The sequence below is a fragment of the Phodopus roborovskii genome, unplaced genomic scaffold, assembly GCF_943737965.1.
Source record: "Phodopus roborovskii unplaced genomic scaffold, PHOROB, whole genome shotgun sequence".
Taxonomy (NCBI): Eukaryota; Metazoa; Chordata; class Mammalia; order Rodentia; family Cricetidae; genus Phodopus; species Phodopus roborovskii.
In genome coordinates, this window is record NW_026126434.1 from 10,690,269 (window position 1) to 10,703,399 (window position 13,131).

At 44.0% G+C, this 13,131-nt stretch overlaps 1 protein-coding gene across 1 annotated transcript in view; it reads right to left on the minus strand.

Moving 5' to 3' along the window:
• Window positions 1-835: 835 nt before the first annotated feature.
• The window catches only part of Mypn (myopalladin), an 80,705-nt gene continuing 68,409 nt past the window's right edge, over window positions 836-13,131 (minus strand). The window contains exons 15-20 of the mRNA XM_051186821.1: window positions 12,439-12,524; window positions 10,667-10,793; window positions 9,161-9,368; window positions 5,154-5,319; window positions 3,370-3,503; window positions 836-1,987 (exon numbers count right to left, since the gene is read on the minus strand). Coding sequence (XP_051042778.1) covers window positions 1,818-1,987; window positions 3,370-3,503; window positions 5,154-5,319; window positions 9,161-9,368; window positions 10,667-10,793; window positions 12,439-12,524 — 891 coding nt within the window. The 3' untranslated portion in view covers window positions 836-1,817. The remainder of the gene's footprint in view (window positions 1,988-3,369; window positions 3,504-5,153; window positions 5,320-9,160; window positions 9,369-10,666; window positions 10,794-12,438; window positions 12,525-13,131) is intronic.

Consider the following 13,131-nt stretch of genomic DNA (forward strand, 5'->3'; position numbering starts at 1 on the left):
TTTTCATGGAATCTGGGAAATAGAATTAAAATCCTCATGTATATACAGCAAGCATTTTATCAACTGAGCCATCTCTCCAATCTGTTTTATTTTTTGTTCTCTCTCTCTCTCTCTCTCTCTCTCTCTCTCTCTCTCTCTCTCTGTGTGTGTGTGTGTGTGTGTGTGTGACAGCAGCTCTCTCTCACTGTCCTGGAACTCACTTTGTAAACCAGCTTGGCTTTGAACTCACAGAAACCCTCCTGCCTCTGCCCCTTGCCCCCAGTGCTGGGATTAAAGGTGGGTACCACTACTGCCCAGCTGACTTTTCATTCTTGACCTTACTGCCTTAGCTTCCCAAGTGCTAGAATCATGGGCAAATAGCACAATTTAGGCTTGAAAATATTTTGTTAGTTATGAAAAACAGGATGAAGAACATTGGAATCTTCCATTTGCCCAAGGCCAGATCTCTGACTCAAGAAGCAGTATTATAGATGCCTTAAACATTATCTTCCTGCTAATCACATTGTGAGCTTTGGAGGGCAGGGCCTGTACCTTATTCAGTTGTTTTTTGTTTGTTTGTTTTTGTTTTGTTTTACTTTACTTATTTAGAGTGTGTGGGGCATGTGGGTGCCATTGTGTGTGTGTGTGTGTGTGTGTGTGTGTGTGTGTGTGTAAGCCAGAGAACACTTGTAGGAGTGAGTCCTTGCCTTTCATCATGTAGGTTCCAGGGATTGAACTCAGGCTCTCAGGCAAGCACCTTTATTTGCTGAAACAACTCTCTAGCCCCTTTATTCATATTTGTCTGTCTCCCACAGTACCTTGTGCAGCCTCTTACACAGAGTAGACACAAAGCTGATTTGTTGAGTAAATGAATTTATTTTTATACTGGAAATCCTTGCCTTGAAGCAAAGAAAGTTTCAAGCCTTTCTAAGCAATTACTATCTCCAGCTAAAAATCACCAGTTGAGTGGGACCTGGCACAGAGAATGACAGAGATTTGAGCAAAGGAAACTGATAACAGACATCTCCGGTTCATACCTCTGGCTTGCCTGAAGCAAACTGCTGTGACAAATATTCCCAGGGCAGTGTTTGGACTGGCCTGAGACTCATTCCCCAGCAGACGGATGTTGAAGGTTTCTGCGGTGCCTGGTACCCATCTAAGAGCTAGGTGTGGATGTGGGTGTGCTCTGCCTAAAATGGAGAGGACAGGCTTGCTTTGATCATATAGCGAGTGCACTGTGAAATCTCATGTGTCCTGGTTGGTCTGTTTGCTGGTTTGTTTTGCTTTTAAATCTCAAGCACATTTTGGCTTCTTATGTGATTCCACAGGCAGCACATGCAAATTAAGTATTTCACCACCATGGTGGAGGGGTGTACAGCAAAGTCCTCTAACGTCAAGTGGGAGCTCATTTAATGAATTCATCAAGATGACTGCTATGAATGTAACCCATGAAAGGTGATGGGCTCTCCATCTTTCGCCTTTGTATCTATTCTAAAGTTGCTAACTTCTCTCAGCCCTGGCTATGGCTCCTAATTGCTCCTAGTTGGGTCTAGTGACCCAAACACATGGGGTGGGGAGAATGCTAGACCCCCACCCCTGGGTGGCCTGGTATTTTTGATTTGTGAATATTGTCTACTTGCATCTTTAAGACACACAGCCCTGTAACTCTCCTTCAGCCAAGGCTCTTTTTAAAAGCCAATTTACTTAAACCACAGCTTGCCATGGGTCCAGCAGGATGGAAACTCACTCAAATCCAGTTGTTTGGGAACCACTGCACATGATCAGTCCTCTTTCCCCTCCATAGTCCACCCTCTCACACGGCAGGCACTGAGACACCCTTAAAGTTCATCGCTCTCCACTACACTCCGGGAAGTGCAGGAATACAGCATCGTGCTTTCCATGGAGGAAAAGGCAGAAAAGATGTCAAGTCCTTTGCTGGTGAGGGATCCATAGCGGCTGCCACTGGGCCGGATAGAAATAGGTGGTGGAATCTGCTGGTGCCACTGAGCTGGGGAATGAACCAGGTAAAATGTTATGATCAAAGAAATCAATGGGAGGAACACAGATACTCCATTTCTAAAAGGAGCATTAAAACCTTCCTGCCTTGGGGTTAGTGGTTCACTCCTATAATCCCAGCACTGGGGTAGTAGACACAGGAGGATCAGAAGTTCAAATTCAGCCTTGGCTATGTAGCAAATTTGAGGTCAGCTGGGCTTTGTGAGACTCTGTCTAACATGGGGCCATACATGGACAGAGAGAATTATGGAGACATTAGGAGTGAAAGGAGCCCCTCATCCAGGAACAAAACCTCTCACCATCTGGGAAGCAAAAATTCCAGTAAAAGGTCAGGCAGGCATGGTAGAGCATGCCTTTAATTCTAGCACTCAGAAGGCAGGCATGTGGATCTCTATGAATTCAAGGCCAGCGTGGTCTACATAGAATTGCAGGCCAGCTAGGGTTGTATAGTGAGACCTTGTCTCAACAAACAAACAAACAACAACAAAATCCAGTACAATTAACAAATACTTATTGCATTGTCCCAGGCAGTCTGTAATTTTCAGCTCCAGGGATATGGCTCCCTCTTCTGGCCTCCATAGGTATCTGCACTTAATGGCATACATATAAAAAGACAAATCCCTAACCTGATCTTCTCCCCCCCTTTTTAAAATGCTTCATCTTGATTTCATGTGCTTTTGTGTTTTGCCTGCATGTATGTAAGTGTGAAGGGGTAGGATCACCTAAACCTGGAGCTACAGACAGGTGTGAGCTTCCATGTGGGTGCTGGGAATTGAACCTGGGTCCTCTGGAAGAGCAGCCAGGGCTCTTACCTGCTAAAACATCTCTATAGCCTCCATTTTCCCTTTTCTTGATAAGTGAGATTGTAGGATGGCTCTGAAGATAGCTTCAGAATTATAATGTGATCAGGTAAATATGTGAGCTGCTAAGGTTAAACAAAGAATTTAATGCATGTCCTTTTTTTCTTTTGTTTTTCAAGACAGGATTTCTCTGTGAAACCTATAGGTGGGCCTCAGAGATTCACCTGCCTCTTCCTCCAGAGCACTGAGATTAAAGGCATGTACCACCACCACCACCCAGTTATATGCCCCTTTTTTGTAAGTGGAGTTTCTGCTAGAATTCCTAAGAAAAGAAGGAGCATCAAGATGGTTGAGTTGGTAAAGGCATTTGATGCCAAGTCTGACCACTTGATTCTCAATAAACAAACAAACAAACAAACAAACAAACAAACATGTGGTAGGGAGAACCCATCTTCCAAGCTTGACAGATAATGCAATCTAATTTATTCATGGAACATTGCACGATGATCTTTTAAAAAATGATTTTAAAACTGTTGTTCATGTACAGATGTTCCTTGAATGACATCATCCTTACCATATATATCCAGCCTAGCTGTGCAGGACACAATACCAGCTTCATTCTTGGCTGACAGAGTATACCAGCCGGCGTCAGATTTCTTGGCTGGCTGGATGAGGAGGCAGACATAGCCTGTTGTGTCCTGGTGCATGCTGTGAAAGAGGAGCATCTTGATCAGTCTGAGGCTTGGAGAAACTCTCAGGGGAGCCACAGGGGACATTTAGCTTCTTAACCAAAGCCTAGAAAAGCCTTCATCTTGTCCCCTCACTTTCTTCTTCTCCTTTTCTCCCTTTCTTCCTCCCTTCCTCCCTTCCTCCCTCCCTCTCTCAGCCCCCTCCATCTTTTGAGACAGAGCCTCCATGCTGGCCTGGAACTCACTAGCCAGACCAAGCTAGCCTCAACTCAGAGATCCTCCTGCCTCTTCCTGCTACTGAATCCAGCCCGCTACTCCTCCTCCCGTCCTAAAGAGATATGTATGTATGTATGTATTATGTATGTATGCATGCAAGCATGTATGCACACCACATATATATATTGACAGCCAGAAGAGGCATCAGATTCTCTGGGACTAGAGTTACAGACAGCTGTGAGTCATCATGGGTGCTGGGAATCAAACTAAGGTCCTCTGCAAGAGCAGCAAGTGCTCTTAACTGTTGAGCCATCTCTCCACCGCCATTCCCTTTTAAGATGGTCTCATGTAGCCCAGAGTGACCTTGAGCTCACCAAGTATTGGAGAACTTGAATTCCTGATCCCCCTGCCTCTTCCTCCCAAGTGTTGGGTATGCCATCATACCCAGCCCCTTACACAGATTTTTGCTTATAAAAAATAAAAACAAGGGGCTGGAGAGATGGCTCAGAGGTTAAGAGCACTGGCTGCTCTTCCAGAGGTCCTGAGTTCAATTCCCAGCAACCACTTGGTGACTCACAGCCATCTGTAATGAGATCTTGTACCCTCTTCTGGCCCACAGCTGTACATGCACATAGAACACTGTATACACAATAAATAAATAAAATCTTTAAAAAAGAAAAAGAAAGAAATTTGTTCCAAAATATATTAAAAATAAATAAATAAATAAAAACAAAAACTCTTCCAGGCCCCAATATGATTAAGAATATGACAAAATATGCCAGGTTTTATATGATCCTTCTATAATTTTTAAGATTTGTTATTTTTACTTATATGAATGTGTGTATGCCTCTATAAGTTAATGTTCTCCATGTACCTGAGGAGCTTGTGGAAGGCCTTAACTGGGTGTTGAGTCATTTGGAGCTAGGGTTACAGGCGATTGTGTTTCACCCAGTGAGGATGCAAGGTATTAAACTTGGCTCCCCTCAACTGCTGAGCTATTTCCCCCCACCCCACCCCATGTATATTTTTAAAAATTTCTTTTAGTTTTGGAGGCAGTGTCTCATATAACCCAGAATAGCTTCTAACCTGCTACGGAGCCAAGTTGATAACTTTAGACTCCTGATCGTACCTCCACATTCTTCCTGGATACTTGTAGTCAGTACTGCTCTTTCTTTCTCTGGTAAACATTTATTAAGGCAAAGTGAGAGTGGGAGGGGCCTGAAGGTTAGGATGCCACACTCTCCCCCCTTTTGAGACTGAGTCTCACTTTAGTCTAGGCTGACTCCGAACTCACTCCGTGGCTCAGGCATGCTTGGCATGTGTACCATAACATGGCTGAAGCTCAGGAGTACTGTATTAAGTGAAGGAAGTCAACTGCAGAAGGCTGCAGGCTTATTTGGATGGCCCCACAGGCTGAACATGGATATCTCCATGGAGATGGTACCCACTGTACCTGATCCTCTCTCTGGTGAAAGGGATGGTCTCATTGTCTTTCTTCCAGTAGAACACAGGCGGAGGCATGCCTATGACACGGCACTCCAGTCTCACTGGGTGCCCCTCAGGAACGCCACTGTTTTGGAGTTTCTCCAGTATCATGGGTGCTTTCTTCACCTCTTTGGCTAAAGAGAAATTACTTTTTATTTAAATAGTAGCAAGTGCCTTGAGGTTTATGCCTCAGATTCCTCACATTCTTATTTTATTTTTTGAGACAAGGTCCCACTGTATTGGCTATCCTGGAACTTGCTTTGTAGAGCAGGCTATCTTTGAACTTTGCCTCTGCCTTCTGAGAGCTGGAAATAAAGGCATGCACTGCCATACCCATCCAGAAATAGTGACTTTAAAAAAGTTTTTTTAATACCAGCACTCAGGAGGCAGAGGCAGGTAGATCTCTGAGTTCAAGGTCAGCATGGTATATAGAGCTAGTTTTAGGACACCAAGGGCTACATAGAGATACTCTATCTCAAAAATAAAAATAAATAAATAAATAAATAAATACATAAAGCTTTTTAATTAATTCATTTGGTGTGTGTCTATGTGTGTATGTTTTTGTGTGCTTGTGTATGAGTTCCTCTTTGTGTTAGTCTGTGTGTGTGCATTCATGAATGCTTGAGTGTGTGAGTGAGTGTGTATATGTATGAGTGAGGTGTGTGTGTATGTGCGTGTGAGTGTATATGTGTGAGAGTGTGTGAGTATGTGTGAGTGTGTATGTGTGTGAGTGCATGTGTGTGTATGTGTGAATGTGTGTGTATGTGAGTGCATGTGTGAGTGTGTGTATGTGTGAGTATGTGTGTAAGTGTGTATAAGTATGTGTGTGAGTGTGTATGTGTGAGTGAGTGCATGTGTGTGTATGTGAGTGTGTGTGTATGTGTGAGTGTGTGTGTATGTGTGAGTGTGTGTGTATGTGTGAGTGTGTGTGTATGTGTGAATGAATGTGTATGTATGTGAGTGCATGTGTGTGTGAGTGTGTGTGCATGTAATTGTGTGTATGTGTGAGTGAGTGAGTGTGTGTATGTGTATGTATGAGTGAATGTGAGTGTGAGTATGTGTGAGTGAGTGTGTGTGTATGTGTGAGTGTGTGTATGTGTGAGTATGTATGTGTGTAAGTATGTGTGTCAGTGTGTATGTGTGAGTGCATGTGTGTGTGAGTGTGTGTGCATGTAATTGTGTGTATGTGTGAGTGAGTGTGTGTGTGTATGTGTATGTGTGAGTGAGTGTGTGTGTATGTGTGAGTGTGTGTGCATGTAATTGTGTGTATGTGTGAGTGAGTGTGTGTGTGTGAGTATGTGTATGTGTGAGTGAGTGTGTGTGTATGTGTGAGTGTGTGTATGTGTGAGTATGTGTGTGTGTAAGTATGTGTGTCAGTGTGTATGTGTGAGTGCATGTGTTTGTGTGAGTGTGTGTGTATGTGTGAGTGTGTGTGTATGTGTGAATGAATGTGTATGTATGTGAGTGCATGTGTGTGTGAGTGTGTGTGCATGTAATTGTGTGTATGTGTGAGTGAGTGTGTGTGTGTGAGTATGTGTATATGTGTGAGTATTATGTGTATGTATGTGTATGTATGAGTGAATGTGAGTGTGAGTATGTGTATGTGTGAGTGAGTGTGTGTGTGTATGTGTGTATGTGAGTGCATGTGTGAGTGTGTGTGTTCATACCTCCAACTTCCATGAAAGTCAGAAGACAGCTTTTTTTTGTTGTTTTTTGTGTTGTTTTTCGAGACAGGGTTTCTCTGGTTTTGGAGGCTGTCCTGGAACTAGCTCTTGTAGACCAGGCTGGTGCTTGCCTCTGCCTCCTGAGTGCTGGGACTAAACACATGAGCCGCCACCACATGGCTCAGAAGACAGTTTTTGTCAGGATTTCCTTCTCTTGTTCCATCATGTGGATCCCAGGGATTGAACTCAGGTAAGAATGCTTGGCGGCAGGTGCCTTTACCCCACTAAGCCACCTCGATAGTCAAATAATGACTTTTGAGAACATATTCTACATACTGTAACTGATTCTTTTTGAGGACTTTATTTCATAGGAACTACATTTTCACCCAACTTAAATGTTTCTGTTTGTATGTGAATGTGCGTCTGGGTGAGTATATGTGCACTGTGTGCATTCAGGAGCCCTTGCAGGCCAGGCAGGACTTCATATCCCCCAGAACAGGAGTTATAGGCTACTGTGAGTTACCTCGTGGGTTCTGGGAACCAAACCCAGGTCCTCTGCATGAGCAACAAGCGTTCTAACCACTGAGCCACCTCTCCAGCTCTCGGCCCACTTTTTAGGTTTGGTCCCAATGTCATATTTTTAGTTTGCATGTTCCCACCCATAAATGTATTTACAACAAAAAACCTTTACAAAATTATGCAACCCAAGAAGGTAGCCTCATCTATCAAAGTCATTGTTTTAAAAATATGGAAAAAAGGTAAAGGCCTGAAGCAAAAAGAGGGTTTCCTGTTCTGTTGGTGAGACTAAATTGAGAGCAGGGGAAAGGGTTCACAGGAGAGAGAGTAGCCACTGGCTGAGAAGGGACTGCAGTGCTGACTCGGTTGGCTTCCTTCCTTCCTTCCTTCCTTCCTTCCTTCCTGTCTTTTTTTAAATATGGAATTCTTTGCAAATTTGCATGTTACCCTTGCTCAGGGGTCCTTTTTTCCTAAGAAAGGGTTTCTCTGTAGCCCTGACTGTCCTGGAATTCACTCTGTGGACCAGGCTGGCCTCAAACTCAGAGATCCTCCTGCTTCTGCCTCCTGAGTCCTGAGACTGCCTGGTTCAGATTGTGGTTCAGATTGTTTACTTAATGGGCCACTCCCAGTGGGAAGAAGCCTAGCACTAAAATTCCCACTGGACCACTGTCCTGCAGCTGATGGTGTCTTACTTCCCTTTCCGTGGGCATTGGTGTGTTTTATTCACACTGTCTTATCAGATGAAGGCTCAATTGAGTCAACATTTGATGAACATCTTCCACTGAGGCAAACATTAGAAAAGACAGCAAACCAGGGTCTCAGGAAATGGCTCAGTGGGTAAAGGTGCTAGCCTTTAAGCCTGAAGACCTGAGTTTGATTCCTCAGGCCTGCATGGTGGAAGGAGCCAGCCTACTTCTGCAAGTGGTACTCTGACCACCACATGCAGACTATGGCACGCCCCCTTCCTCATAAGTAGAGCCACATCACAGCCAACCAGAGCCTCAGAAGTTCAGAGCCTGCTGGGAGGCAAAGCTGAGAAGAATTAACACAGTAGTCCACAGGTGCTCTGTGAATCTTGCCTGTTCTTGTGCCATGGGAACCTAGAGGAGGTGGCCAAGGGCTGCCTGGCCAACCCATTGTGCCCTGGTGGTGACACTAGACTTTGGCCTTTAAATTTTATTCATTCCTATTTTTAGTTTTGAGAGGAGGCTCCAGGTGACCCGGCTGGTTTCAACTCCCCTGTAGGATGACCTGTCCCCACCTCCCCAGGGCTGGGTGTCAGGTGTATGCCACCATACCTCATCTACGTGATCTCTGTGTGCTCTCACGCACTCTACCACTGAGCTGATAAATCCTTGGTCCTGAAGTTAGGCTTTACAGAAGAAGAAGGGTGCTGGGTAAAGAACATCCCAGTTAGTAGGACCACCAGTGGAATGCAAAGGTTTGTAACTCAGGGGACAAAAGAACCTAGTGTGTTCCAGGAGTCCCAGACTGAAGGGCAAAAGACTAGAATTAGTGACAGCCAATTAAATAACTCATTAATTGCTTTGTTAGTGAGTACAGTTGCTCCTATTGATTGTATGATTAAAATGAAGAAGCAACCATATTACATTTCTAGATTACTACGTATTTTTCATACTACGTATCAAAAAACAGTATAGAAAACAGGGTCTACTACAGTGAAGGGGAAACAGATCAGTGGGGTGAGGGATTCCAGAATTCTGTCACAGCATCTGAGTATTTGGACAGACAATTTGGAGGGAGTTCTGCCTAGGAGTCCCACAGTGAACCTTACCTACTACAGTGAGCTCCAAACTAAAGGAATTCTGCCCGGTTTTGTTGGTAGCCACGCATGTATAGGTCCCTGCATCGCGTTGGGTGAGCGGGTCGATGAGCAGAGAATGGACTCCTGTCTCTCTGACCAGCATCTTGTGGGAGGCGTCTGGTAGCACAGGTTGCCCATTGAGCAGCCACGTCAGCTCCGGGGGCGGCAAGCCACTCACCTAACAACCAACAGAACAGGTGGCACACTGGTGGCAGGCAGGGTTATTTGGTGAGTGAATTATCTATTCTTATTGGCACTGAATATGTAGTGAAGGAAAACAGAGGGTTGAGGACTCTGCAGCGGCCTTGGAGAGAGCTGAATGAATGGCACTGTGAGTTTGAACCTTGTGGGATCTTGGCCCCATTCGAGCCATGACTAATCCATGGGGAACAATGGTAGATAAAACAGGCCTGTGGCATAAGTGGGAGAGCCGACTTCCACTTGGATAGCAGAGTCAGGGAAAAGTCAGACACTAAATCAAAGCTCTCAGATTTTGCTCACAGACTATCTAAAAAAAAATCTTGATGCCAGACTATGTAAAAAATAAAAATAAAAGTCTTGATGCCTACCTATGGTTATATTAAACCAGGGTCTCTGGGGATGGGAGCCAGACACTGGTAATTTTTGGACTTTAGAGGCAGGAGAGCATACAACCTGAATATTATTTAGACAGCAACTGGGGGATAAAAACCACTCATAGAAATGGGTTCTCTGTGAATGCTTAACCTCCAGCCTTCACTGACCTGCATCTATGAAACTCCATTTCAGGGTGAGAAATTCTAATGTAAAATCACAGAAGGTGACAGAGGTGCCTTAGTGTCAGAGAATGGCATCTGTTCACTCAGAGTGCTTGGGCTCTGTCTCCTCACACCTATGATTTTTCAGTTTCTTCCCTCCCTACAAATAAGGGATCCCAGGGACCATATAGAAAAGTCCACGTATTAGCCTCTTTGGTTATCTTTTCACAATGAATAATTAATTAACTTACATGATGCCCACATAAAATGTTTTTTCTTTAACATTTTTATGCTAATATAATTACTATTATATTATTATATGATGATTTAAGATTTTAATGACATATTTGTGTATGGTATTAAAGAGGTTAAATTTGGAGCTGGCGAGATGGCGGAGCTGGCGAGATGGCTCAGGAGTTAGGAGCACTGGCTGCTCCTCCAGAGGATCCAGGTTCAATTCCCAGAACCCACATGGCAGCTCACAAATGTCTGTAACTCTAGTTCCAGGGCATCTGACACCAATGTACATAAAATAAAGTTAAATAAATCATTTTTAAAAAGTAAAAAGATTGAATGTTTTAAAAGAGCCTGTGGAGGGGGCAATTTCCCTCCCTTCCCTAAGACCCTTTCATGTGGGAGAAAACCTCACATAACAAACACAAACAAAAATGAATGGAAACAAGTAACTAGATGAAAAATCTGGACAGGCCTGGAGCTAAGGACATGCATTTGAAAGTACCTTACAGTCCAGCCGACAGAGGCGGCCCTCGTGAGCCACCATGTCCCCTGGGGCCTGCAGGAAATGTGGTCGGAAAAAGCGCTCCTGTAGAGGCTCTTTGTCTCTTTCTTGTATCCTGGACCTTCCCCTACAAGAAACATATACAAACCTATAACAATAACCACATGCTTTTAGAAATGGCTATAAAGCTATAATGAGACAGAGTCCCCTGTGGACCAGGCTGGCCTTGAGCTCAATAAGTAATCCAGGATGACCTTGAACTGGTTCTCCTTCTGAGTGCTGGCATTACAGGCATGAATCATTATGCCCAGTTTATGTGATCCTACTGGGAATGGAACCCAGGATTCGGTACATGCTAGGTTAGCACTCTACCAAATGAACCACACCCTAGAGTAGAAGGGATTTTCTGGACAGTAAATCAATCAATCACAGCTTAAAACTGATATACATACATATACACAAGCCAAGCCAAACCAAACCAAACCAAACCAAAACCAAAACTCCTTGTGGCAAGTATCACATACACTGTATTATCACCTCTGAACTCTGAAATCAAGGAAACAGGCTCAGGGCTGGTGCCTCCAGAGGACCCAAGTTCAGTTGCCAGCACCCACACTGGGTGGCTCACAAGTGTCTGTAACTCTGGTCCCAGAGTACCTGCACTCATGAGCTCATACCCCAACCATAGACATGATTCAAAATAATGAAAATTAAAACAAGCAGGCCTTAGCTTCTTTCTCTCTGACGTCATCCCGCATTCATTGGCTTAGCTCCCCTCTCTATGGGCTTTGGCACTTGTTGAAAAGTCATCAAAATAAACATAAATCAGTACTCCATCTGAGAGCACAGAGAGAAAGCTGTCTATCACCCAGAACAGCATGGCTATGATCACCATAAAATTCAGCCTGGCAATAAATTATGGCTGATAATTAAAGATGACCATGAACTTGAACTCAGTCACAGCGACCAACAGTAACAGCTGCTCTTGAGAACAAAACAAAACAACAAAGATAAAGGAGGGGGCAGAGAAGTGGCTTCACAACAGCAGCGTGTGTGAAACATGGGTCTCTATTTTTGCTCCTTTTGTAAGCCATTTAATTCAACAACTATCTGCTAAGACTTTGTGGCACCCTAAAACTCAAGGGAGAAAGCCGGGCTCTTTCTCATTAGCAGTTCATAAAATCCAATAAGACAACCAGTTATAATGGAGACTACAGCAGAAATATTCAGCCCCCAAGTTTCTGGTTGGCCATAGAAAAACAGGTCATTTCAAAGGATCTCATCCTTCATTGTGTGCTGGAGTGTTAACTGATGGTTACAATGTTTTAAACCATTACAATTGTACCAAAGGGGCTGGGAATGTTTTCAACTAGGCTAATTCCTGCTTAGCATGCACCAACCTCGGGGTTCATTCGCCACACCACTAAAACTGGGTGTGGGGGTGCATGCTTATAATCGCGACACTTAAGAGGTGAAGGAGGAAGTATCAGTTTAAGGTCACCCTCTGCTATATTTGAGGTCAGGCTGGGCTGCACAGGAGCCTGTCTTTAAAAAAAAGAAAGAAAGAAAGCGCCAAAGCCCTGCTTCTCTTTAACAGAGTCTGTTAAAGCACAATTCCTGACTTGGACACTGGTGAACCAGGCTTGATGTCTGTAACTCCAAGGAGCCCCCTAGTGGTGGGGCCGCAATATGTGGGGTACATTTAGGCAGTGACTCACTGTGGTAAGTGGGAACACGGGAGGGGTCCAGAAAAGGGGGATCTCCTGCTTTACCTGTGGGACTGACCAGCAGGGCTGCTGAGTCTGTTTCGAATGGGCAAACTCTGTACCATCAAGTGGCCAGAACAGCTGATTCTCCCCTGAGAAGCAGAAAATATACAAGATTAAATAAGGAGAAATCCACTTTTTTTTTTTTGCAGTTTATATAATTTTTTTCACTAAAATATTATACATTTTTTTTTGTCTAACAATAAAGAGATTTTCTTTGTTCAAGAGGAATGAAAGCAATACGATTTTGTTGTGTCTTTTTTTTTTTTTTTTTTTTTTTTTTTAGACAGGGTTTCTTTGTGTAGTCCTGGCTGTCCTAGAACTCACTCCATCCACCAGGCTGGTCTTGAACTCAGAGATCTGCCTACCTCTGTTTCCTAAGTACTGGGATTAAAGGTATATAGTAGCACCTCCCAGATAAAAAAAATGTGACTTTTAGTGTGTGTTCAGGCCTTAATGTTGGGAGTCTTCCTATATGGCCTTCCACCTTAGTCATTGTGGTAAGATCTCTCAGTTGAACCCAGAGCTTGCTGATATGATCGGTGTGGCTAGACACTTGCACTGGGGGTCCCCTAACTCTGCCTTTCTGGGCTTGAGTTCCAGGTGGGCCACACACCTACCTAGCATTCATAGGAGCTCCTGTCCCCACACTTATACAGTGAGGGATTTAAAAATCTGGCTTCTGGGGCTAGAGATATG